Source organism: Pristis pectinata, chromosome 19 (assembly GCF_009764475.1).
Source record: "Pristis pectinata isolate sPriPec2 chromosome 19, sPriPec2.1.pri, whole genome shotgun sequence".
NCBI classification, from domain to species: Eukaryota; Metazoa; Chordata; class Chondrichthyes; order Rhinopristiformes; family Pristidae; genus Pristis; species Pristis pectinata.
The window spans coordinates 4,038,306-4,066,254 of NC_067423.1; the positions used below are offsets into that span (position 1 = coordinate 4,038,306).

General features: G+C 40.9%; 2 protein-coding genes and 1 long non-coding RNA gene across 5 annotated transcripts in view; 2 read left to right on the plus strand and 1 right to left on the minus strand.

The window, feature by feature from the left end:
- Nucleotides 1-5,176, plus strand: part of bend7 (BEN domain containing 7) — a 70,654-nt gene extending 65,478 nt beyond the window's left edge. For 2 of the 3 annotated variants that reach the window (XM_052033746.1, XM_052033747.1), the window contains exons 8-9: nucleotides 1,456-1,512; nucleotides 3,134-5,088. In XM_052033746.1, the coding sequence (XP_051889706.1) occupies nucleotides 1,456-1,512; nucleotides 3,134-3,207 (131 nt within the window). In that variant the 3' untranslated portion in view covers nucleotides 3,208-5,088. Of the gene's footprint in view, nucleotides 1-1,455; nucleotides 1,513-3,133 lie in introns of all 3 variants that reach the window. The other variant, XM_052033745.1, reaches the window with a different exon arrangement.
- Nucleotides 652-27,656, minus strand: LOC127580381 (uncharacterized). The gene is made up of 3 exons (XR_007957816.1): nucleotides 27,625-27,656; nucleotides 6,618-6,864; nucleotides 652-671 (listed from the first exon to the last, which is right to left on the minus strand). It is a non-coding gene; the product is annotated as an uncharacterized LOC127580381 (long non-coding RNA).
- sephs1 (selenophosphate synthetase 1) overlaps nucleotides 27,287-27,949 on the plus strand; it is a 59,505-nt gene continuing 58,842 nt past the window's right edge. The window contains exon 1 of the mRNA XM_052033750.1: nucleotides 27,287-27,584. The gene's annotated coding sequence lies outside the window, so the exon portion shown is untranslated. The remainder of the gene's footprint in view (nucleotides 27,585-27,949) is intronic.

Genomic DNA, 27,949 nt, shown 5'->3' on the forward strand with positions numbered 1-27,949 from the left:
TGGGCGGTATGATAATACTGTAATAGAGATGGCCTCCGTCAATTGTGGGTCACTTATCCTTTCCCGTAGAGAGAAATGTGCGCATCCCTTGGTACTGCCAGACTGCATGGTATCTCACCATGTCTTATGGGAGGTTTGGCATTTGGGAAGTACCGACAGCAATGTGGGCAACATTTCTGTGCTATTGGGTTGTAACGTATTGGAGCAGTTAATTTAGCGTGCTTTGTTTCATCTCATTAGTGCAAAAACACAGATAATCAAATTTAATGCACTGCCAGGTTAATTTTAAAGTTAAAGTTGAGTTTATTGTCATATGCACAGGTGCAATGAGAAACTTACTTGCAGCAGCATCACAGGCACAGAGCATCAGATAAGCAGCATTCACAAGAAAAACATAAACAAATTATACACAATTTTTACAAGAAAGAACACAATTAGAACAAAGCAAAAACAAGGTTCATTTTAGGGCAAAGTGGTCCCAGTGTTGCTGTACTGAGGCAGTGATCAGGGTTGTGCTGGTTGGTTCAAGAACCGAATGGTTGAAGGGAAGTAGCTGTTCTTGAACCTGGTGGTGTGGGACTTCAGGCTTCTGTACCTCCTTAATCCTTGGAGATCATCCTAGGCACCACACCACACTGCATCTTCACTTTATCCTGCAGGATCTCCTGCTGCTAATAAAATCAATGAGAATGTGTTAGAATATCAAACAATTATTAGAGGCATTTGACGAACATTTAAATAAAATACAGATGAAGCGGGGATTAAAGTCTTGTCCTATTTAACAATATAAATTGCACAGATTTCTTTCTTCACTGTTTAAGACTACATGTATTTGTCAGGTGTTTGGCTTAGCTCGTGCTGTTTCAAAGATCCAGGTCAATTACAATAAACTCTCCCTCCATGAACCCAGGTTAATATTTGTTTCCACATACCCTGATAAAGTTAATTCTGGTGTCAGGCCTCGTGTGGCTAGTTGAACAATGAAGCTTTGGGCATTTACACCTCCACCAGCCTCATTTTGTGTTTCTTTCCTTGCCCCATTTCTCCGTCCTTAACCTGCACATCATCCCTCGTCATTTACTCTTTCCTGCCTCTCCACTTTGTTCTCTTCTGCTCCTCCCATTTGCTCTCCCTTTGAATTTGTTTAAAATTTGTTATAACTCTTAACTTATTCTCATGAAAGGTTATTGACCTAAACCATGGGCACTCTTTCCACAGCTCTGGTTTTAACTGCATATTTCCAGTTATTACAGCATTTTGCTTTTACATGAGGCAAAAAAAAGGCTTGATTATAATGTTGAATAACTTGTTAATAGTAAATTGCTTGCACAACTTAATTTGTAAACTTCAATTTACCTTCTTTAATAATGTGTAATTTGATTCAGCAAATCATTTGCAACTCTCAGTTTGGTGTTACCGTTTTTATTTTGGTACTACTTGTTTTTATATTTCCAGTTCTAGAGCCATTTGAATCCAGTGGGAAGATGGGAACCAGTTTCGTTCTAAGCACCGGTAAGGCTTGGGTGGGCTCTTCGAACGATAGGATATCTTTGTTAGTCACATGTACATCGAAACACACAGTGAAATGCACCTTTTGCGTCGAGTGTTCTGGGGGCAGCCCGCAAATGTTGCCACGCTTCCGGCGCCAACATAGCATGCCCACAATTTCCTAACCCGTACGTCTTTGGAACGTGGGAGGAAACCGGAGCACCCGGAGGAAACCCACGCAGACACGGGGAGAACGTACAAACTCCTTACAGACAGCGGCCGGAATTGAACTCGGGTCTCTGGTGCTGTAAAGCGTGACGCTAACCACTACACTACCATGCCTGCCCCATCGAACGTGTTTCAGTTTTTTTTAGATAGAAGTATTATATCTTTTAAAGTTTCAACAAAAACTGCAAAGGAGTTCTAACGTGTACTTCAGTTGACAGGTGTAAAATGTGAAGATATTTCTAAATGAAATAATAGTCATAGAGTTACACAGCACAGAAACAGGCCCTTCAGCCCAACTCGTCCATGCCGACCAAGTTGCCAAACTGAGCTACATTTGCCCGCATTTGGCCTGTAGAGCCATGTACCTGTCCAAGTGTCTTTTAAATGTTGTAATTGTACCCGCCTCAACCACTTCCTCTGGCATGAAATACTGACCTTATGATACATGAGTGTTAATAATACAGGGTACATTTTATTCTCCTTGTTGAGTACAAATTTATTTTCTTTCCTGTTCTGGATACTTGGGTACTAGTGGAAACTCACATTACCTAATGAATGAGGTGGCTGAGTGAAAATATTTTTAAAACAATAATTTCCCTTGGTTGGAATTTATGGGTTTATTTTTGTCTAAACTGACATATTTTAGCATAAGCAGCAAGAAGATTGATCTTCAGTTTAATAAAAATTCAGATGTTGAGATGCTACAATCTGGATTAAACTTTGCCGCAGTTCCTGCTCTGAACCAACCTAGCAAATTTCATACAATCGAATGGCTTGCGGGACGATTTTAGAGGGCAGTTAAGACACTATCACATTGCAGTCATTCTGGAATGGGGAAGAGTATAGTACTTCTCTGAAGGATGTTAGTGAATCACTAACCAATCAGCCCCTACTACCAAATCGCAGTCTGTGCATCTCATGTGAGGAGAGATTTAGGCTGAGTGGGACTGTCGCAAGTTGAGATCCACACATGGCTGCTTAGCCACATGTTATACACTATTTCAGGAAAAGTCAGTGCCGTACTATAATGAGAGAAAACTATAGAACAGACAGACTCTGAAAAGATGTTCCAATGTCTCTAAGTGTAAAGATGGCAGGAATAAAAAGTGCCTCAGAATTCAGCCAGTGGGGAAAATCAAAACCTGAGCTGGAGTTATGAGCACATATGACAGCTTCATGAACTATCATGTACATTAATTCATAATTCAGTGTGGCACCTGTATCATGATTGCACTTTGAGCTGCCTTCTCAGTTTACTTCCACTTAAACAGGCCTTAAAAATACTGGAAGTTTTCATGCTTTTCTTGCTAGGAAACGTTTTTTGAAATTTTGTGTCAACTACCTTGTTAAGCTTGAGATGAGCTGAATTTTTCTTTCAAATGGTAACTAATAACTCTGAAATGTCTGGTTGTTTTAGGAGGGAGCAGTAATGCAGCCAGCTCAAGTGACATATGGAACACTTCAGAACTAGTCCGTACAGTTCAAATGTGATGTTTGGACAGCTGTTTTTTTCTAATGGAACGCAATCAATGTAGAGGCTGGATCAAAGTCAACCCTTTACATTCATATTCATTTTCTCTCTGTCTCTTTCATCTCTCAAGGCATCTGCTAAACCAGTTGTGATGTTCCTTTATAAATCTTTTATTCATTTAACATTCAAGTTAACCGTTGTAATTTTCCTGATAAATATGTATATTCCTGTTGCTCGAAATAGCATTTTGTGCTGCTGTTGCAAATAAAATCAGTCACACAGCACAGGAACAGGCCCTTCAGCCCAACTCGTCCATGCCGACCAAGATGCCCACCTAAGCTAGTCCCATTTGCCTGTGTTTGGCCCGTATCCCTGTAAACCTTTCCTATCCATGTATCTGTCCAAATGTCTTTAAAATGTTGTAATAGAACCTGTATACCACTTCCTCTGGCAGCTTGTTCCATATACTCACCACCCTCTGTGTGAAAATCTTGCCCCTTGGGTCCCCTTTAAATCTTTCCCCTCTCACTTTAAGTCTATATCCTCTAGTTTTAGATTCCCCTTGAATGGGAAGAAGACTAATCATTCACTTTATAATGTAAGAGGTTGCTGCTGGAACATTACAAGATGAGCACAGGTTTCCCCTAATAACCCAACACCAAACTAATTGTAATTAGGGAATTGTACAAATCAACTTTTCTTTAAATATGTAACTCAAGTTAGTTTAAATAATTCCCAGAATTATTCTAGAGTACAAATTGTAAAATAGAAGATGCTAAATTGGCAATTGATTTACTCTCCACCTATTCTTTTGCACTGACCTGAAATACAGGGTCAAAACCATGGGACAGTAGATGTTTTGTGACAGTTTTATGAAGCCCTGGTGGCACTCTCAGTATTTCTGGGCATCACAGGGTGTATTAGCTTTGGAGGGAGTGTGGCTTAGATTTAACATACTGATACCTGGATACCAAAGGTTAAGTTACAAAGAGATAGCCCACAAACCAGGGTTGCAGTCTCTTCAGTTTTCAAGATGTTACGGGGGTCTGTTTGGGTAGATTGAAACTATTTCCACTGGTTGGAGAGGTTGGGGCTAAGGGGTAAAATCTAATAACTGGAGCTAAGGCTTTCTACTTGCAGAGAATGGTGTAAATTTAGAAGCTGCTTCTGTAAACTGCAGATGATGATCAGTGGGTTGTTAATTCTGTTAGATATTTGATAACCAAAGGTATAATGGAAGATGGGGGGAAGGCAGTTCGGTGGAATCATTGACTGATGGGACAAGCTTACAAAGTTAAATAGCCCACTGCATTCCTGTGCCCCTACAACACCCATATCCTGAGAGGAATATTATTTTATCTTCACGAGTTAGTTATCAGGATAGCATAATCATTTAAAAGGATGCTTATTTCAGCATAGATTTATTTTCTTTTACTTGTCATGTCTGTGGATTGTTCGGTGGTTTTAATTGAAGAAACTGTGATAAATGTGAAGTTTTAATAGCAGAGGCAGTATTATGCAATTACTACTGACCCAAGTTAGTATTTAATCCAGCTCCTTTTACTTATCAGCAACACTGAAGCAAAAATGGGTGTATTTCACTGTAGGTGACGTTGGTGCTCTCAGATCAGACATGAGAAAGATGCTGTTAAAGAGAGGGCTCGCTTTACAGATTGATTTTACTAGCCAGTTGTTCAGGAAAATAATTGTGCAATTAACAACTTAGTTCAGAAATAATTTATAATTGTTTTTGTTTTTAGAGGCTTATTTACTAATTGTTATTAGTTTTTAAAATGGAATAATTAATTTTTTAAAAAACTATCCTCATTTTATAAGATCATTGAGGTATGTAAATAATTTGGATTTTTATTAGAAATTGTGAAATTAGTTAAACCTGGAGCAAAAAGTACTGTAATATATTGTCAGTTACAGTTGTTTTAATATGTAACACTTGTATTCATCTTTGTAATAAAAGTTGCTACAGTTGTTATTGGCTTCTTGTTACTTTATTAATGAACTGCTACAGCCTCAGAAATACAATTTATAATAATTTATACAATATTAGTTTGGATGCTTTTTTGACAGAGTGCATTTTGATGCCACTGTTAAATAGCAGGGAGAAGTAAATTGTACAGATTCAATGTGCATCTCTATGATTTTGTTATAAATGCAGTCCCTTCCAATGGTCTAATCTATAAGTACATTTGCCTTAACAAAACCAGTGTTTCAGTATTGGGAGTCTGTGTACATTATGCTATGGTTTTACACTAGTTTTGACTATATTGACTTGGTATCTACTTGTAAAATAGAAACCAGCTAGATTTGGCACCAGTCCATTCTTACAAATGAGAAACTTTGGCTTTAGGATTTTAATCCTTTCAATTGTTCACACTTTTCCACAAACTACATCTCCTCCTACTGACAATAAAACGGAATTACTTGGAAACACATGCCTCTTGTGACAACTCTCAATGCCACCTTTGGTTAATACAGAAAGAAAGAAAGAAAGAACTGACATTTTTTTCAGTCTCCTATCATCACAGGTCATTATCCAAGTGTTGGATGTTTACTGGACCAATCCCATCGTCTCGCTGCCTTACCCCATTACTGTAACCAACTCTGCTAAGAAGTTTATTAAAATTTTCCTTGAAATGATATTTGCCTTCAATGACTTACTACAGAAAAGCACTCTAAAATACACCTTTTCCCTGCATATAAAAAAGTCCTTCATATATATAGCACATTTCACAAATCGGTCTATAGCCATTGAAGTATTTTTGAAACGTTGTCACTGTTGCAGTATAGGAAAGTGGCAGCAAGCTTTGCATCATTCACCCCCATAATTGGCAATGTGATAGTGGATATATGGGCCTAGTGAAATTGATTGAGGGATACATATTAGCCAGGACAAAAACATCTGATTTTCTCCTCAATCTCTTGGTTTTAATTGGTGACCCCTCGTAACTCTACCCAATTGTAACTTGTATTAATAAGGTAACCTAGTATGGGCAGCAGAGTTCGAGGTGAGCTTGAATGTTTGGAAGAGAACGTTGGAATAGTCAGATCTGAAGATAAAAAAAATATAGTCGAGTGCTTTTCTATTACCTCCAGGAAAACAAAATAAAAAACTATGAAATCACCCTTGCCTCAGTGGAAGGTCTCAAATCATAACTATAATTTTCCATTCCAGGCACCACCGGCATGAATCTCCTCAAGATTTAATGGCAGCCCTAACTGCAAACAGTACTTTAATTGTGGTTGGGCAATTGTTTAGTGGAAATTTTTTATTTGTTAATGATTCTTGGACTTGATAACAATTAGTTCTTCAGGCCTGAAACGATAACTCTGTTCCCTTCTCCCTGGATACTATATGGCCTGCTGAGTATTCCCAGTATTTGCTGACAAGTGTGACTTTAAAAGCTTCACTTACCCCACTGCAAGTTGTGTCATCTTTCAGGGTGTGAAGTCTGCTCTGTGGGGGGAGAGGAGGTCAGGTGAAGATGACGACTGCCAAGCCAATTGCAAAGTAACGTGTAGAGCATCCAGATGGCTCTGTGGCTAAGTACACCAGCTGGTGTGGTGTGACACCATACAGATAGTACAGACCCAAAGTTAATCTACCAGTTCCAAGTCAGCCAGGGCAACAGTGGTGACACCAGACTTCTGAAAAGATTTAACTAATAGAAGTAAATAATTAAATGTTAACATATTAGGATCAGTCTTACATCTCTTGTAAGAAATTTATTAAAATTTTCCTTAAAAGGATACCAGTTTCAACGGTTGTTCCAAGGGCCTGTGGTTCTGGTGTCTGATTAATTATAAGTTTACAGACAGCAAAATTTACAGCATTTTTTCAAACACCATATATTGATGTAATACTTAGATGAGAATTAGTTTCACCTAGGCAATAAGCACAAAAACATGCTTTTTAGCTACAATATCTCAGAAAACCTAGTTTCCTGAAGCAGGGCATCCAACATTAAGTGCCATTAGACTTGCTATTGCATTTTAGGGTCTCGAAAATTGTGATGACCACCAGGTTGCTGAGAACTTGAGCTGATAATGGTACAGTGAAGGAAACAGGATCCTAGCCCGAGCAGCAACTGATTACCTCCCTGACCAAACAAAATGTAGAAGTACAAAGGTGATGCATTCAATTCAAAACAGGTACAGAGCAATAACAGAAGAAAAAATTGGATTGAAGGAGAGAACAAAGAGATAGATATACAGTGTATCCCAGAGTTACAGCAGTTCAGGCAATGGAAATTCGCCCTCACAGAATTCACAAATCACTACCTAAAAACATAAGATACAAAATAAAAATTTGCTCTTATTGAATTTATGTGAAAAATAACTAAATAAACACAATGTATATAGAGAACTGAACTAATTTACCAAGGACAACAATCGCAGGCTGCCGGTTCACAGTGAGAGGCCATTTAAGGGATTTGCTTGGAAACTGACAAGTAAATTGGTGAATTAAATTGGTTTATTACTGTCACATGTACCGAGGTACAGTGAAAAACTTAGTTTTGCACGCCATCCATACAGATCATTTCATCACATCAGTACCTCGAGGTAGTACAAGGGAAAACAATAACAGGATGCAGAATATAGTGTTACAGAGAAAGTACAATGCAGGCAAACAATAAAGTGCAGGGCCATAATGAGGTGATTGTGAGGTCAAGCGTCCATCTTATCATACTAGGGAACCATTCAATAGTCTTATAACAGCAGGATAGAAGCTGTCCCTGAGCCTGGTGGTCTGTGCTTTTAGACTTCTGTATCTTCTGCCCAATGGGAGGGAGGGAGAAGAGAGAATGTCTGGGGTGGGTGGGTCTTTGATTATGTTGGCTGCTTTATTGAGGCAGCAAGAAGCTTGGTACTTGTACAATGATATTTTATCAAACAATGTAACATTCATTTCTAGTTAATTAAAACAACAACCCTTTCTCTTCTGCTGACAGTACAATCAGAATTACCTTACCTATAGACCACGCACCCACACAGCATTACTTTTGGGAGAGAAACATCCCATAGGAATGCATCTCCACTTATAACGTGGAATTCAATGAGAAATAAAGTTTGTTTTTGTAAGTAAGTTGTAAAAAGTAAGTTGTAAAATGTGCCTTTAAAAAAAATCTCTTAACACAATAAAGACCTGAAGGAAAGACATTCTACATTTTTAATAGTTCATTTTCAATCCAAATGCAGTCAACTGACAGTAATTAATAGTTCTCTTGTCATTACAGAAGTACTTACACACAAAAGGATTAGTTTTAACCTTCTATGCTGAGTTTAATTCATACCTATTGCACAAATATAGTAATTTCACACCAATCATAGCCTTTCAATGTACAAGCATAGAACAAGATACTATTTTTGAAAAGTCAATGGCAAAATGGTGCAATTTGGACAGTGACTTTTGTATACCTGGGTTTAAGTATGCATCTGAACCTCACATGAAATTGATGATTTCTTTGTGAATAAATAAGTTAAAGCACCATTAGTCACATTTATGACAAAGTCTGGCCTATTATCTACACAATTAATAAGAAGTTATCATATGCAGTTACTTTTTTGTCGTACTTTAGAGGTCACACACTGGTCTGGAAATTTGATGGCACCACAGTTGTTTAATGTGTGTAGACAGGTGACCAAGTATCCATATCTGAAATCTGGTTGCAGTTCATGTTGGGTTGCCATCCCTAATTGCCCCTGATGTGAGTGACTTGCTGTGCTATTTCAGAGGGCAATTAGGGAGCAATCACATTGTTGTGGATCTGAAGTTACATACAGTCCACCCTGGGTATGGATGGCAGAGGGTACGCCATTCTCTCACTGTTGTTATTTTTTTGTCAGGGCAATATCAATTATAGAATAAGGGACCTTTAAAATGCACCTTTAAAATGGAAGTTTATTAATAATAATTTTTAAACTAAATAACTATTAAAAATGCACCTTTCAAATTTGATCCAGGTATGTGAAGTGATTCTTGCTTATCTTTTTTTTGGCATAGATAGAATCACTACTGAAAATATGTTGCTTTCAGGTAACTATTTTCTGTTTGTTGTTTTCTAGGTCTGGAAAATAATCCAAGTTGCTTGCTTCTTTTAGAACATAGAACATAGAACAATTACAGCACAATTCAGGCCCTTCGGCCCACAAAGCTGTGCTGAACATGTCCCTACCCTAGAAATTACTAGGCTTACCCATAGCCCTCTATTTTACTCAGCTCCATATACCGATCTAACAGACCCTATTGCATCAGCCTCCACCACCGTTTCCGGCAGCCCATTCCACGCACTCACAATGCTCTGAGTAAAAAACTTACCCTTGACATCTCCTCTATATCTACTCCCCAGCACCTTAAACCTATGTCCTCTTGTGGCCACCATTTCAGCCGCGGGGAAAAGCCTCTGACTATCTACCCCATCAATACCTCTCATCATCTTATACACCTCTATCAGGTCCCCCCTCATCCTCTGTCTCTCCAAGGAGAAAAGGCCGAGTTCCCTCAACCTGCTTTCATAAGGCATGCTCCACATCCCAGGCAGCATCCTTGTAAATCTCCTCTGCACCCTCTCTATGGCTTCCACATCTTTCCCATAGTGAGGCGACCAGAACTGAGCCCAGTATGGAGAGCACAGTATGGAGAGCTTGACTTTCATTGCCAGCTCCATAGCATGAGACTTTTGATGTCACCACATCACTGTAAACCCACGTCCTGCCCCTCACTTTTCATACATTCCATTATGCTAAATCCGAAAACTCATGAGATAAAAACATTCACCATCAAACAACTGCCTTCTGAAGCAGTTTTTTTTCTTGGATTTAATCAGCTGTTCTTCATTATAACCTTCAATCATTTTCATAACTATGGGGAAAACAATAAGGGAAATCAAGTCATTGTTATGGATTTTTGCATACAATTACTAATAAATTTCCATTCCATATGCCAAATTAGACAAGAGAAATTAGTCAGGTATAGCCTTACATTGCTTAGACTTCAAGACTAAGTACAGTGCACAGCAAGTTCAGTTAAAAAGCTCCAGCTGATTCTCTTAAAAAAACAGTTGTATTATTGAGCAACTCTGGTTTTATATACCTACTATCTTAACAAGCAATTGCATCCAAATTATATCACCATTTGCATTGATGAAAGATAAAATCATCTCAATTCATTGCAAACCCTTATGACTCCTGGCCTGTAACCATCGATTATAATGGCCCTCAGGCTGCAATAGTGATGCAAAACAGGGATTCCACTTTGAGTTGTAGCAAAACAATCAGACACATCAAAAGACCAAGTGAGCATGTGTTTTCTTTCAGATGATCAAAACATTATGAACTCACCTCCAATTTTAAAAAATGCTTTGGTGATATTTTAAAAAATGGAGCCAATTGTGGATCTAAATAATAGTCCAAATCAAATAACAATGCATTCAGAAACTTCTCTAAGGATGTTTAATCTGAAGACAGAACGGGGAAATTATGTTGATAAGACAGAAGACTTTTAAAAAAAGTTAAGAATGACTAAAAGGTTAATAATTAGAGTATAAGTTAAAGCCAGCAAGAAAAATAAAACAAAATCAAAAAGGTTTCTTTCGATACTTAAAAAATAATAACCAAAGTCTTATAGAAAATTATTCTGGGGAATTAATAATGGAAAACTAGGAATGGCAAATGAATGAAGCAGGTATTTTGCATCAGTCTTCAAGACAGAGGACACAAGTGACATCCTAGAAAGGAGAAACGAAAGACTGCAGATGCTAGGATTTGAAGCAAAAAACGAACTTCTGGAAGAAGTCAGCAGGTTGAACTGCATCTGTGGAGGCAAAGGGAAGGTCGATGCTTCAGGCCAGGACTCTGCATCAGGACTGAGAGCATAACGGGGAGTCAAGAGTCCCAATGCAGGGTCTCAACCCAAAATGTTGACTATTTCTTTGCCTCCACAGATGCTGCCTGACTTGCTGAATTCCTCCAGCAGCTTGTTTTTTTGCTTAACATCCTAGAAATAGTTATAAATTGGGAATTGGGAGGAACTCAGGAAAATACAGTTGTCAGGGAAGTGACACTGAACAAATTGTTGGAGCTATGGGTTTAGATGTCATCCTGGGGTCTTAAAGGGTTAATGAGATTATTGGCGTGTCAGTTTTAATTTCCGTAAATTCCTTAGACTGCAGAGATTCCACTGGATTGGAAAAATAGCAAATGTAACTCTTTTACTCTAAAGGGGAGGGAGACAGAAAGCAGGAAACTACTGGCCAGTTAGCTTAACATCCGTCATGGGGAAACATAGAAAATAGGAGCAGGAGCAGGCCATTCGGCCCTTCAGGACTGCTCTAGCATTCAACACAAGCAGAGCTGATCATCCTTTTCAATTCCCTGTTTCTGTTTACTCTATATGTCCTTTGCTCCCTTTGTGTTCAAACGTTAGAAGCTACCAGTAAAGATGTTACCACAGCACAAGGTAATTGGACAAAATCAACACGGTTTTGTGAAAAGGAAATCATGTTTGACTAATTTTTGGAGTTCTTTGAAGAAGTGACATGTACAGTGGATAAAGGGGAACCAATGAATGTACTAAGATTTCCAGAAGGCACGTGATCAGGTGCCACATCAAAGGCTGTTGAGGAAAATAAAAGCTCATTGTTGAGAAAGTAGCATTTTGGCATAGAGACAAGATTGGCTGGCTAATGGGAAACAGAGTAGGCATTTAGTAATACAATTTATTAATTGGCAAGATGTAAAGAATACTGTACCTCAGCGATGGGTGCTGGGTCCTCAACTTTTTACAATTTCTATTAATGACATGGATGGAGGCATGCTTGCTAAATTTGCTAATGTTACAAAGAGAGTTGTGACAAGCAAAGGAAGTTGTGGAAAGGACATAAAGGGCCCACATAGGGATGTAGAATGGTGAAAGATCTGGCATGTGGAGTATAATGTGAGAAAATGCAAAATTACCCATTTTGGCAGCCCCTTTTCCTGCTCCGTTCTTGATTTCAGGTTTGTGTCTGGATAAGGTGCCTGTCGGGAGCATTATTAATAAATGCAATCCTGATTCCATGGCTTATGTGCCATTTCAACTCACTCCTGAGAAATGCCTCGTGCACTTTTTGGGAAAACAGTTACAAAAGACCATTGTTGTTGGAGTCTAAAGGGTTCTTCTGGATCACACAAAGTATTCCTGGACCTCTGCTGCAATCTCTCAATTACATGACTCCTTATGACCTAGTCAGCCTTGTGTTACCAGCGTGCAGCCCTAAGGACACACAATTTAAGGCACAACATAACTGCTCAGCCTGGGACTGCAAGAAACAGCAGAGAGTTGTGGGCACGGCTCAGCACATCACAGAAACCAGCCTCCCCTCCGTGGGCTCTGTCTATACTTCTCTCTGCCTCGGTAAAGCAGCCAACATATTCAAAGACCCCACTCACCCTGGACATTCTCTCTTCTCCCCCCTCCCATCAGACAGAAGATACAAAAGCCTGAAAGCACGTACCACCAGGCTCAAGGACAGCTTCTATCCCGCTGTTATAAGACTATTGAACAGTCCCCTAGTATGACAAGATGGACTCTTAACTTCACAATCTACCTCATTACGGCCTTGCACCTTATTGTCTGCCTGCACTGCACTTTCTTTCTAACTGTACCACTATATTCTGCATTCTGTTATTGTTTTCCCTTGTACTACCTCAATGCACTGATGTGATGAAATTATCTGTATGGATGGCAGGCAGAACAAAGATTTTCACTGTACCTCAATACATGTGGCAATAATAAACTAATTTATCAACATTCAAAAACTGACCTCTGATTCTATCAGCCTCCAAGGAGGTTTAAATCAGCTCTCTTTCATTGGTGCAGTGGGCTGTTCAAACACCCATTTAGAGTTCAAAGTTAGACGAGAGAACCTAGGGTTGTTCTCCCTGCAGCAGTTTGAGGGGAGATGTGATATAGTTGTATTGGGTATGACTGGGTTCCATGGGGTAAATGGAGAGAAGTTGTTCCTATTATCATATGGTTCCCACATATATATCTCCTCATGACATTAAAGGGCATTCTGCCCCTCTCAGAGCAACCTCTCCCATTCCCCAACTCATTTCACTGTACTCTTCTCTCTTCAATGTGCCCATCAACTCCATCCCAAGTCTCCTACCACCCACCTACAGCAGCCAATTACCCTACTAACCAGCACATCTTTGGGATGTGGGAGAAAACCAGAGCACCTGGGGGAAACTTACGGGGTCACAGGGAGGGCGTGCAAACTCCACATAACACCAGAGCTGGATTGAAACTGGAGCTGCAGGGCAGCAACCAACACGGTGTGACATTCACAGGCAAGGGAAAACAGATTCAAAATACTGCACAAATGGTGCAGGGTTGGGTGGGAGGAAGGAGGGGCAAGTGAGGAGTAAAATTTAAAGGAAAAGGTGGCTATGATCCAGAACTCATTACCTGTAAGGAAGGTGGAAAGCTGTCATCTCAGCATAGTTGAGGAAGTGATTAATAAGAAACCAAAGCAAATCTGAGTGTTAACTGGCAAATGACGAAACTATAAAATTATGTTTAAGACATTTGCTTAGCTATGTATCATGTCGTTCTATTCTAATCCCCTGATTAAGAACAAGCAACAAACAAATTGAAGTCAATTAAAGTAAATATAAAATGACAGATATGTGATCAGCCATTTTATATTGGTCTATTGCTTGACATCCACTGAGCTGAATTCCTTTATCATCTAAAATTTCAGATTCTGTATCCAACTTCATTTTTTTTCAATAAGAATAAAATGCAATATTGTATTCTATTCTCTCTTCATGTCCCACTTATTCTCTTTGTTAAATCAATTCCATAGAAGAATTATGACATACGTTACTGCAAATTACTGTCCATTTTAGTGACATTTTTCTGATGAATGAAACAAGATCAAGAGCAATGAACATGAACAATTACACTTGCTTAGAATGTAGAAATTGATTTTTTTTTGGAAACTGTATGAAAAGCCTTCTTCAGGGAGAAAAATATGTTAATAGAAATTTCAGTAACATTTGGTTGGTTAAAAGTTTGGTTAACCTGTTTGGCTAAAAGCTCTCAAAATCTAATCTTTCTGACACCAAATACCTAATTAAAATGCTCCAGAATTTTTGGAAATATGTATTTCCACTCTTACATTAAAATGCCAAGGCTGGAAATGAGTATTTATGCAGATATCTTTCATTATCCACTGGTAATACTGGGGATGGGAAATGACGCACTGCATTGCATACCTGGAGCATGTATGTAAGATTAGACATTGGTTGGAGACAAATTTGACAAATGCTACAAGTGTGCTTCAAAATTAGTTGGAGCACAGTGGTAACTCACAGAAAAGGTCACCACGGCTATCAAAATAATGAGACTGAAACATCAATGTAAAGTGATGGAACAACATAGAAAGACCTTTAATCTTTTAAGAACAGGATTACTTAAATACTTAAAGGAGGCATGCAGCAAAATAAAATAGGAAAACAAAACATTGATAGTATATTGATGGGGATCCAAAATTGTGGAATATGTCAAAGAAATGTATTGATTAGCTGGAGGTTGTCTGACAGGACCAAACATTAGGTTAGCAGTGTCGAACTGGAATCATTGTAACACAGAAGGAGGCCTTTGAGTCTATCAAGTGCATACTAGCTCTGTACAGCAATCCAGTTAGGCTGTTACCTCTGCTCTTTCTCCTGAGCCCTCGTTGAGAGAAATTATTTTTTCAAGTGTCTATTCAATTCTTCCTCAGCTATTTCCACACCTGTCCCTCTTACAGACTGTGAGTTCCAGACTATAACTAATCTTTGCTTTAAAAACTGTTCTTCACTTCCCCAAGCAGATTGTTCCTCCAGCAGATTGTTTGTTGCTACAGATTCCAGCAATTGCAGTAGCTTGTGTCTTCAGTTCCCCCCTTTCTAACATGTCCAATGCTTTGGACATATGTCCCCTGGTCCTTGCAGCCTATGTTTAAATCACACAAAGTTTAGTGTAACCCTCTTCCTTGTCCTGGTTGATCACCATTCTCTCTTTGTCCCAATATCAATTTCAAACTCAATGTCATCTTCAATTCCTTCCATGCCTTCTTTGGCTCAGAAGTGCTTGGAATTTCCTAAGAATAGGAAAATACGTTTGTTCTTTCTCCTAGTTGACTTTATAGTGGTGAATGAAATGCAATTATAAAAATTGAGGGCATTAGTAGCTATTCTTGCTCATGCTGCCTTAATGTTGTAAGATGGCTGAAATTATCTTTGCAAAAGTGGCCAACTTTGCTGATCCTGAACAAGGAAGTCATTTTCAGCAGCAAGGCATGCCAAATTCTACAGATGTGGTTGGAAAATTATGTTTGCTTTGTGCTGTGGATTTCAGATCTGCAAAGTTGATTATTACAGAAATAGTTATTTCTCATGACTTAGAAGGAGGCCATTTGGCCTATCGAGTTGATGCCAGCTCATAAAGCAATTCCACTCATTCACTTATTTCCCAATAACATATATTTTCTCACATGCCCATTACCCCAGAGAGCTGTCAAGGCAGAATTACTGATTATATTGAATGGAGAAAGTGAGACACAAACTATAAGAGAGTCAGGGGCAAGGGGAGAAGGGCCAGTTAGCCTACTCCTCCGCTTTCGTGTGTTCTTAAAACCAGCAGTGTCAAGCCTGTGAGAATGTTGGTAAACTGAACCTTGAGATAGCAGTCTTCTTGGGTTAAGTTTGATGACCACCCATGGAGGAAGTTGGAGAGCACAAACTTTCAAATGTGAGAAATAACCAACAAAATGAATCTTTCCAGTATGTTTATGAAGTGATAGAACACTCAATTAGAACACCATGTCTCTGATATGTGCTCTTGGAACCTAATAAAAACCTACTGGAAGAGTTTTTTTGTTGTATATATCCTTTATCATTGAAAGGCTACAAAGATTAGGTGACCAAAACACTCAGCATCATCTTGGACGATATACTGTAACTTATCTCAGCACATACAAAGGATTAAACTACTTTATGGCTCAATATTATGACATGCAGTCTGTCTACTCAATGAATCGAAGTGGAGACTTGCAAAATTAAAATGATTGCTCCTATTGGTCTAGCTCTTATTGGGTTAAATTGTTTTTTTTAACAATTTAAGGATAGCATAGATTTTTTAACTAAAAGCAAAATATAGAATTAACAATTAAGAAAATATTTCATTTATTTTACATATAATAGCCTATTATTGTAGATATATCGTAAATACAAATATACAGGCATCAACAACCAAGGGCATAAGTTTAAAGTAGCTAGTGGAAGAGGGGAGTGATGAAGTAGCTGAAGATTGTTGGACCTTGAGGAACTCCTGCACTGATATCCTGCAGCTGGGAACCAAGAACAACAACAATGTTCATTGTGAAAAGAATGACTCTAACAGTTGAATATTTTCGCTCATGATCTTCAATTTTAACAGAGCTCCTTTCACCACAGTTGGTCAAATGCTGCCTCGATGTGATGGGCAGTCACACTCACCCATTGATTTCAACTCTTTCGCCCATGTTTAGATCAAGGTTGTAGTCCTGATGAAACCCAACGTGTACATCAGTGGGGAGGTTACTGCTGAATAAGTGCTAGTTTATAGCACTGTTAATAAGATCTTCAATTATTTTACATATGTTTGAGAGTAAACTGGAATGGATTTGGCCTGACTTTTATGATCAGGATCTAATACAATAATTTTCAACATTGTCAAATTGGCATAGTGGTTAGCAAACCGGGTTCAATTCCGGTCACTGTCTGTAAGGAGTTTGTACGTTCTCCCCGTGTCTGTGTGGGTTTCCTCCGGGTGCTCCGGTTTCCTCCCACATTCCAAAGACGTACGGGTTAGGAAGTTGTGGGCATGCTATGTTGGCGCCGGAAGCGTGGCGACACTTGCGGGCTGCCCCCCAAAATCACTACGCAAAAGGTGTATTTCACTGTGTTTCGATGTACATGTGACTAATAAAGATCTTATCTTAAATGTACCAGAACAGCTTTACTAGAGGAGTGGTTGGTTTTGAAGTGCGAGTCTTCATTACTACAGTTGGGGTGTTGTCTGCCACGGGTTTTGCTGTCCCTACACTTTTGGTCATTTCTTTACATCACATGGAGTGAATGGCTGAAGACTGAGCTCAGAAGGAAGCCAAGGCCAATCATCCACGAGACAGTTCTGGTAAGCAGTGTTGAGAGATCTTAGCCTTGCCTTTAGCATTCATATGCTGGACCCTTTCAATGTGGCTGTCTGGAGATTTCATTTATTTATTCATTCATTTATCAGGATGGGCATAATTGCATGTAAGCCAGACTGGGTAAAGATGGAGAATTTCCTCCCCTGAATTGAACTACAAAGTTTTTTACGACAACCTGGTAGTTCTGTGGTCATCATTACCAAGCACAAGCTGTTTCATTTTCTGCTACAGCTAGATGGGCTAGGATAAGGATTTATCCCTGATAGTTTTCTCACCACCTGCTGCAGATCCAGTCTGGTAGCTCTGCCCTTCAAAGCACATCCAGATCTGTCAGAGGTGGTGCTACTGAGCACCTCTTGGGGAAGGATATTGAAGACTCCTATCCAGACTACGTTCTGTGCTCCATGTTTCCTCAAAGTATTGTTTAATACAGAAGAGTACTGATTCATCAGCAGAGGAATGTCAGACATTGGTAATCATAGAACATAGGTCAGAGAACAGTACAGCACAGGAACAGGTCCTTTGGCCCACGATGTCTGTGCTGACCACGAAGCCAAGTTAAACTAATCCTATATGCTTGCGCATGATCCATATCTTTCCATTCCCTGTCTGTTCATGTGGCTATCTAAATGACTCTTAAACGTTGCTATTGTATCTGCTTCCACCATTCTCCCAACAGCGTGTTCCAGGCATCTACCACTTGCTGTGGAAAAAAAAATGCCTGGCACATCTCCTTTAAACTTTCCCTCTCTCACCTTAAAGCTATGCCCTCTAGTATTTGACATTTCCACCCTGGGCAAAAGATTCTGATTATCTACACTATCTATGCCTCTCATCATTTTAAATACTTCTATCAGGTTCCCCTCAGCCTCTGACAATCCAAAGAAAACAATCCAAGTTTGCCCAACCTCTCTAATCTCTCTAATCCAGGCAGCATTCTGGTGAACCTCTTCTGCACCCTCTCCAAAGCCTCCATATCCTTCCTGTAATAGGGCAACCAGAACTGCACACAATACTCCAAATGTGGCCCAACCAAAATTCTATACAGCTGTTATGTGACTTCCCAGTTTTTATACTCACTGTCTGACTGACAAAGGCAAGTATGCCATGTGCCTTCTTTACCACCCTATCTAATTGTGTTGCGACTTTCAGGGAGCTACGGACTTGCATTGCAAGATCCCTCTGTACATTAGTGTTCTTAAGGGTCCTGCCACTTATTGTTGAGATTAAACTCCATCTTCCATTTCTCTGCCTATATCTTCAACTGATCTATAGCCTGCTGTATCCTTTGACAAGCTTCTTCACTATCCAAAACTCTACCAGTGTTTGTGTCATCTGCAGACTTACTAATTGGCCCATCCATCTGCATTTTCATCCATATCATTTATATATACAACAAACCAGCACTGATCCCTGACCTCCAGTTAGAGAAACACCCCTCCACCACTACCCTCTGTCTTCTTTGGCCAAGGCCATTTTGAATCCAATCTACCAAGTCACCATGGATCCCATGTGTCTTAATCTTCTGGATCAGCCTCCCATGAAGGTCTTTGTCAAATGCCTTACTAAAGTCTATGTAGACATCCACTGCCCTACTCTTATCAATCATCTTTGTCACCTCCTCAAGAATCTCAATCAAGTTCATAAGACAAGACCTGCCCTGCATAAAGCCATGCTGATTATCCCGAATAAGCCCATGCTTTTCCAAATGTGAGTGAATCCTATCCCGAAGAATCCTCTCGAATAGCTTCCCTACCATTGATGTAAGGCTCACTGGCGTATAACTTGCCGGATTATCTCAAATATCCCTAATCAGGAGGATGTTTCCTTGCCTGTCATTTTTTAAATTTCTTTTTTCACTAAGTATATCCTCCTTAAAAAATGCAAGTTGAAATAAAGCAGGATTATTACTTTGTTCTGCTCTGCTGCTTGGTATTGGGTCATGAATATTATTAATGAGTATCTGCAATTTTTAAATAAATAATCTGTTTATATATTGTGGTCTGAGCTACCATTATTACATTGCTTCCATCTTCACGAGAAACAGATACTCAGTAAAGCCCTTTTTCATTTATTTGCAAGAACACGACGCATTATATATTGCGCCACTAAATCATTTAGGTGGAATGTCATTTTGCTCCTCCCACGCTGGGCAACAAAATTATTTTAAGAGGTCAGATACAATGCTTTAAATATGCAATCAGTGACTACCTTTGAGGATCACACTGAATTGACACCGAAAGCAAATATTCAAACCTATAACAGAGCTTTTCCCCAATATGTCTGCCTTTGACTTCAATCTGAAAATGGCCAGTTCCATTTATTATTTTCTTACATCACATCACACTGCCATCTGGTGAATATAAAATTGGAAAGGGTTAGTTCTGAGAAATCAAATTCTGTCATATCTTCAGGTGAAAAATATTTGGATATAAGCACAATAGGATTCTTTATCCATATTGTTGAAAACATACACATTCTTAAAAAGATTTATTGTCTGAGTGTTATTGGCAATGCCAGCATTTATTTCCCATCCCAGCTGCCTTTGAGAAGATGGTGCTGGGTCACTTTATTGAACTGCTGCAGATGTTCTGATGAAGGTATTCCCACAAGGACTTCCAGGATTTACAGCCAGCAACAATAAAGAAAGAGTGATATATCTCTAAACCAGGAGGTATATTGTGAAGAGTCATGGCTGTCACGTGACACCACTGAGTAACGTCAGTCAATCAAGGTCTGGCTCCACCCATCCATTAGTCCACACTTGACCATTGGCCTCTGTAAACACCTGTGCACCTAGCCTTGAGCCATTGGCTCGTTTGAACTACCTGGGCTGGACCACCCAGCCCTCCAGCACTATAAAGAGTGCCACATGTGCGTGGTTCTCTCTCTCTTGACTGCTTCAGGAATTGTGAAACAATGCTAAAGAGACCATTGGTAAGAGTGCGCACTTCCATAAGGGTTAATAGATTCCTGGTAGTGAAGAGCCGTGCCTGACTCAGATTGAGGGGTGGTAGTCATCGTATTGTTTCTTTCTTGATCAATTGTACCCAGTTTGTTGTGTGTGCATCTCACCCTTGTTGTGATTTCCCCCATGTTTGCAATCACCAGTGCGCATGTGTGTGTTTGTTCCCATTTATCCTATCCTGCATTTGTCTTTTATTAATAAATCATTTTAACTCCAAAGACTGTGTCCAGACTCCTTGTCCCTTGAGACCCTCGAACTTGTCTTACAACAGGAGGGTGCACAACTTGGAAGGGAATCTGCAAGTGGTGGCATTCCCTTGGATATGCTGCCCATCGCCCTCAAGGTTGCAGCTTTAGAAGGTGCTACCTCTGAGTGGGATGTTTACTTTATTCAAACAAAGCAAAGACAAGTTGTGTTGTTCCAGTGAACGATGGTGATGAAATGATTGCACCGAAAGATGTGGCCACACGATCTGGTCAACATTGACAGAAATAAAATATTGCAGATGAAATAAAAACAGAAAAAATGCTAGAAATACTCAGCAGCTGTGGAGAGAGAATCAAAGTTAATATATCAGGTCACTGATCTCTTGTTGATTCTGATTTTTGCACAAGGATTTTTTTAAACTTTCCTCTGATTACTTTCCAAGATTTTATAGTGTTCATTGACAGTGCATTATGGAACACTTTTGAGAACTGCAGGCTTGTAATTTTTGGTTTACCCCATGACATTTGGAGAAGAGCCAGATAAATGATACAGGGTGTAATACTGGCAAGTTGGGTGGTCCAAGCTCATTTCGGTAAAGCAGTCATATTCTGAGTCCACTGCGCTGATGCTGATCTGAGCTGACAATTAGCACTTTATATATGTAAATCAATGTTTGACCTGATTACTTATGTTAATCTGTAGTATATATAGACATTTTAAAAATAAATTGTAGAGCTAATTGCTAATTCTTCCTCAATGGATCACATGTATTAGAGTAAATAGGGGTTTTAAAAAAATTAAGTTTTGGCTGTTCTTATAAATTGTTGCTGTTGATCAAGCCATCTTTGAAAGACAATCAAATCTGATGATAAATCCCAACCAAAATATAAATCTATTATCTCTTTCCCACTGTGCTTGATCTGCTAACCTTCAAAATACTTTTTTTCAATTATGGGTTTCCAACATCTATTACCTCCATTTACCATTTTTTTCAATAGTGTTGCATCGGTAACCTTCCTCAATGAGTAATGCATGTGTAGTGGTGCAAATCCCAAATAGAAAGAAACTGGCCAAATTCTTGCCAACTTTTCCAGTTGGGGGAGCTTTCTCAGCCAAATATTGCTCTAAATTTAGATGCAAATGATTTGTACTGTACAATTTTTTTTCAAATTACATATCTTGGGAATGGAATACCAAAACTATTTTTTGATGACTGCTAGAAAATTAGGAAGCTTCTCAATTCAAATACAACTTCTATTGATGTAGCACCAATTATATAGCAAACAATCCAAAGGTCCATCATTGGAGCCTTGGCAAATAAAATTTTATACAGAGCCAGTAATCAACAACTTAATCTAAGGAGTAGGTTGTAAAGTATGTTTTAAAATAAAAGTAGGTGGAGAGACAGAAGTTTCAGGAGAGTTTTGAAAATAAAGATGAAACTTAAAATTGAGGTTTTGTCATTTGTATTTTCAGACATTATTTAGTCTAGACAAGTTTAGTCATTACTGTAAGAAGTCAAGCTCTTCTGCATATGAGGAATAAAGTGAAAATGACTGGATGACCACTTTAGTGATGTTGGTTGGGGATAAATATTGGCCTCTGAACACAAGGGAGAATTCCCCTGCTCTTCTTCCAAACACTGTACAAGAGGGTAAATCTTGCCTTGTTAAATAAAATTAACTTTTATAGACCAGGATTTTAATCTGGGAAAAGAACAACTCTGGGGAAAATGGTGTTCCAGAAAATAGGTTCCAATTAGAACTCTTCTTGGAGTCCCCCTTGTTGAACAGAAATCTTTGAAGAGAGAAAAACATAGAATGCTGGAAATAATAGGTCAGAAAGCATCCATATAGTGACAAACAGGGCTAATGTTTCATGTTGCTGAACTTTCATCAGAGCTGGAAAGTATGAAATGCAGTAAGTTTTAAATTGGGGGGGGGAAGAAGGTGGGAGTTGGGAAATGCAGCAGAGAATAAAAGGAAAGTTTGTGATAAGGTAAAAATCAGAATCAGTAGAGTGAATAACACAAGAGTTGGTAGTGCCTGCTGAAAGAAGGCGGTAAAGTTACATCTGGAGGAGATATAAATAGGATAAGATGAATGAAATCTGAAGTACCGGGGGCAGCACGGTGATGCAACTAGTAGAGCCACTGCCTCACAGCACCGGAGACCCAGGTTCAATCCTGACCTCAGGTGGTGTCTGTTGGAGCTTGCATATTCTCACTGTGTTTCCTTTGCCTGCACAGGAAGGGTTGGTAGGTTAATTGGCCACTGTAATTTGTCCCCAGCAGGTGAATGATAGGATCTGGGGGGGGGGGGGTAATGTGGGGAGAATAAAAAGTGGGATTAATGCAAGATTAATGTAACTGGGTGGCTGATGGTTGCCACTGATCCAATGGGGTGAACACTCATTTCTGTGCGATGGCTGTATTGCCTAGAGTCAATTTTTCCAGTGAATCCTGCAATAAACTGAGGTGTATGGCCTATTAACCTGTATTTGTAAATGTCCTTGTAGGAATTTAGGTCAAGGAACTAAAAGAATGTCCTTGAACCATAGGATGACAGGCAGATGGAACCAGGTGTGGGGAGGTGGGTGGGAGAGGTGAACAGAGGGAGAAGTAAACTAGGTGGATGGGTGTAGTAAGAATCCTGAAATGTCAGCCAGAGAGCGCAAGGAACAATTGCTAGGATCAAATATGTGTGCACACGAGGGAAGAGTGACCTGGGTGCTAGGTAACCAAAGTATTGTCTCTGCAGACATGAGCCTGCCGTGCCCGAGGCAATGGTCACGTGATGGGTCGACCCAGACAAAGGATCGACCCAGGTAGGGGCGGAGAGAAGTGACCAGGGTATAAAAGAGTGAGCAGACCGGTGGTGAGGTCTCTTGGATTTGGGCTCACCACGGGTTAAGTCGGAAAGCCCCTAAATATTGCAAATACGGGACCGGGTAGCTTCCAGGGAGCCACACATGTGGCATCGGTGCTGTTTTCTACATAAAAAAGTAACACTAATGAATGATTTGTACAAGAATGTAAAGGTTTGCACTGTTTTGTAATTGTATATAGTTTCTTTTATTATGAATAAAGTTTATTTCTTTTAAAAAAAAGACTGACGCTGTGGACCGATTGGAACGGGGCGCTGCAGTTAAACGGGCTCAGGCGCACTTTCGAGATAAGTACCACTTGTTGTAACTAAGCAATAAAGTGTGTTGTGTGCAGCATTGCGTGTGCAAGGCTTATTTCTGTTTGATCTGCGAACAATCCTGCTTAACTTTGGCACAACAATGGGTGAGTGTGTGGGAGAACACTGAGGGTGATGGTTACCTAAAATTGGAAAATTCAATGTTTATATAATTGGGTTGTGAACTACCCAGGCAGAATATGAGATGTTGTTCTTATGATATCTGGTTCCACCTCTGTCCCACCCAATCCCCACCTCCGCCCCCCCACCCCCCTTCCCCACCTGGTTCCATCTGCCCATCATCCCTTCCCCATCTGGTTCTATCACCCACCAACCTCTTTCCCTCCCCCTCCCTCCCTCCCTTGTACTGCTGTATACCGGCAATATTTCCTCTTCCCTCTCAGACATGATGCAGTGGCTTGACCCAAAACATTGGCTTACACCTTTTGCCTCAACAAGTCAAGCAGCATCTGTGTTCTTGCAGCATTCTGTTTTTTTTGTTCCAGATTCCAACAGCTGCAGTCTTTCATCTTCATGCTTTTATTACAAGTTACACAGTAGTATAATAAATTTTCCAGTGAGTTGGTGAGTTTAAAGGGACCAAGAAATACACAGGCATTTTAGACTCTGGCTCCAGCCGCAAACCTACCCAATTCCTGACTGATGGTATTCCAGACCCAACCCTGGTTCTGGCTGATCACCAGGCCCACAGTCTAATTCCCAGCTCTGGCCACACACCCAATTTGAACTTTGGAACCCCAGCTCACATTCTGGACTGATGAGTAAACCAGATGCTGAATTATCAGGATTTCCAAATTACTGGATGCCAGATTATTGGAGTTTTACCATATATCCTTCCTTAAACATGGAGAGCATAACTGTATGCAGTACTCCAAGTGTGGTCTCCACCAGCGTCCTGTAAGGTTGCATCAAAACTTCCCTACTCAATACTCCAACTCCATATCCCCTGGAATATGGACCTTCCAGTTATGTCTCTCCTTGGCTTCCTTTTTTCCAAAAGAACACAACTCTAGTATATTCAACTGATGCAAGATCATCAACCTGAAACTCTACTTCTCTCTTCACAGATGCTCCCGACCTGCTGAGTACTTCCAGCATTTTGTTTTTCTTTCAGAGTTCCAGCATCAGCAGTTTTGTTATTCACCTGGCATTTTTATTTCACAAATAAATTTTATTCATAGAAAAATATATACAGATACAAAAATAGTGCATGGTTTCCTTTACATTCATAGTGTTATTGGGTTTATACATTTTATCTACAAAGCACCAATGCCACTCATGAAACACCTTTGGAGAATACACCCTTCAGTTTACCTCCCCTCTCCATTCTCAGTCCTGATGCAGGGTTTTGACCTGAAATGTTGCCAATTTCTTCCCCTTCAAGGATGCGGCTCAACTTGCTGAGTTCCTGCAGCAGATTGTTTGTTACACAGAACCCTGCCCCTCAAGTGTTGTGTGGTGACAGGACCTGAGACTGTAGTCCTTCCCCACAAACCTTTACATTTGCTGCACCAAGCTTCAGTGCATCCCTTAGCAGGTTCTCCTGCAGCCTGGAATATGCCAGTTGGCAGCGTTGCCTTATGGAGGTCTCATTGTACTGGAAGACCAACAAATTTCAGGCAGACCAAAGTACGTTTTTCACTGAGTTTCAGGACGGATTTTCTCTTCGGATGTTGCCTGGCCTGCAGAGTTCCTCCAGCATCATCGTGTTTTTCATCTAGATTCCAGCATCTGCAGTCCTTTGTTTCTCTAGCACTTGATGCTTGTCTCGGCATGCGTCCCCGGGACCAGTCCATGGATCAGAGTCCTCTGTTCTTTCCTCATGTGACTCATACAGCACGGAAACAGGCCCTTCAGCCCAACTCGTCTATGCCAACCAAGGTGACAATCTAAGCTAGTCCCATTTGCCTGCGTTTGGCTCATATCCATAGAACCATAGCACAATATAGGCCCTGCGGCCCACCACGTTGCGCCGACCTTCAAACCACACCTAACCCCTTCCTCCCACATCCCTCTTATCTTAAATTCTTCCATATGCTTATCTAACAACCTCTTGAACTTGACGAGTGTAATCAGCCTCCACCACTACCCCAGGCAGCGCATTCCATGCACCAACCACTCTCTGGGTGAAAAACCTCCCTCTGATGTCTCCCTTGAACTTCCCACCCATTACCTTAAAGCCATGCCCTCTTGTATTGAGCATTGATGCCTTGGGGAAAGAGGCGCTGGCTGTCCACTCTATCTATTCCTCTCAATATCTTGTATACCTCTATCATGTCTCCTCTCATCATCCTCCTCTCCAATGAGTAAAGGCCTAGCTCCCTTAGTCTCTTCTCATAACTCTCTAATCCAGGCAGCATCCTGGTAAATCTCCTCTGCACCCTTTCCAACACCTCCACATCCTTCCTATAATGAGGCGACCAGAACTGGACACAGTACTCTAAGTGTGGCCTAACCAGAGTTTTGTAAAGCTGCATCATTACCTTGTGACTCTTAAACTTGATCCCACGACTTATGAAAGCTAACATCCCATAAGCTTTCTTAACTATCCTATCCACCTGTGTGGCAACTTTCAGTGATCTGTGGATATGAACCCCCAGATCCCTCTGCTCTACACTGCCCAGAATCCTGCCATTTACCTTGCATTCCGCCTTGGAGTTTGTCCTTCCAAAGTGTACCAACTCACACTTCTCTGGATTGAACTCCATCTGCCACTTGTCAGCCCAGCTCTGCATCCTATCAATATCCCTCTCCATGCTTCGACAGCCCTCCACACTATCCACAACACCACCGATCTTTGTGTCATTTGCAAACTTGCTAACCCACCCTTCCACCCCCCCCATCTAAGTCATTAATAAATATTCCCTCTAAATCTTTCCTATCCATAGACATATCCAAATGTCTTTTAAGTGCATTCAAGTGTCTCATAGCTATACTTTTCCAGTACTGGCAACATCTTGGCAAATCTCCTCTGCACTCTCTCCAGTGCAACACCCTTCTTGTGATGTGGTGACCGAAACTGTACCCAGTGCTCTGGTTGTTGCATCATGTGTGCAATATCACCAGCACCTCCTGTATTGCAATGGAAGGCTGCCCGTGTGCCTTTTTATCCACTTAACCTGCTACCTTTAGTGATCTGAGGATGTAGACTCCAAGGTTGCTCAGTTAGAACGCTAATTATAAAATTAAGCGGTGCTCAGCACAGGAAAGCATGCAATGCAACTCAGTTCAACGGTGGCCCTTTAACACGACAGGTGCTTTTGGAAATGCTGGCGATGCCCACATCCAATAAAGCCAACAACTTAAAGCAAGGTCCAAGCTTGACAAAAGCCCGCTAAACATTCACTTGCGGGGCTCCCGTTAGCACGGCCGCCGGTTGGCCATGGCGCTGATTTGGCGGGGAAACGATGGGGGGGGGGGGGGGTGAAGAAAGAGGGGACTTTAAAATCTGCCGACAGTAAACCTTCCCCCCAACCACCCCCCGATCCCTCTCTTGGGGGTGCAAGAGCCCTCGGGGTCCGCGTCCCCGGGGGCGCCTACACTTCCCCCCCCCCCCGCCCCCCTCACAGGCGGCTGGCCGATCGGCCGCAACCATCCCTTTAATTTTTTTTGGCCGAAGCCTCTTAAAGGCGCGGGGAGGAATAAAAGGCGCCATTTGGCAGACTTTAAAGGAGCCGCGCCCCGGGCCCTTCTCAGCGGCTTCACCAATAAACTTTACTTCCTCGCACATCGCGCCCCGTACATAATGTACGCCGTGTAAGAAGGGCAGACGGCTTGTTTCGGTCAGGCATTAGTGAGAGAGTTGGCGGTGCGAGCGCCTACCTTGCCCTCAGCGCCGAATGAATCGCTCGTTTGAACCGTAAACGGCCGAGGCGCGCGAAGGCGGGGGGGGAGGGGAACGGCTGCCGGCAGCCGGCCCCGCGCATGCGCGCTCAGTCCAGCCGGCAATTCTTCCCACTCCCCCCTCGGAAAATTAATGCGAGTTCACGCACCGCCCCACACGAGTGGGGCAGATTATTCACCCTCTTTCCCCCCACCCCGCCCCTCTCTCCTCCGGCGGTATAACGAGCAAAAGGGAAAGAGGTGTCACTCCACGCACATGCGCAGCTCGCCCAAACCGCCCCGCCGCCGGCTCCCTCCCGAGTGC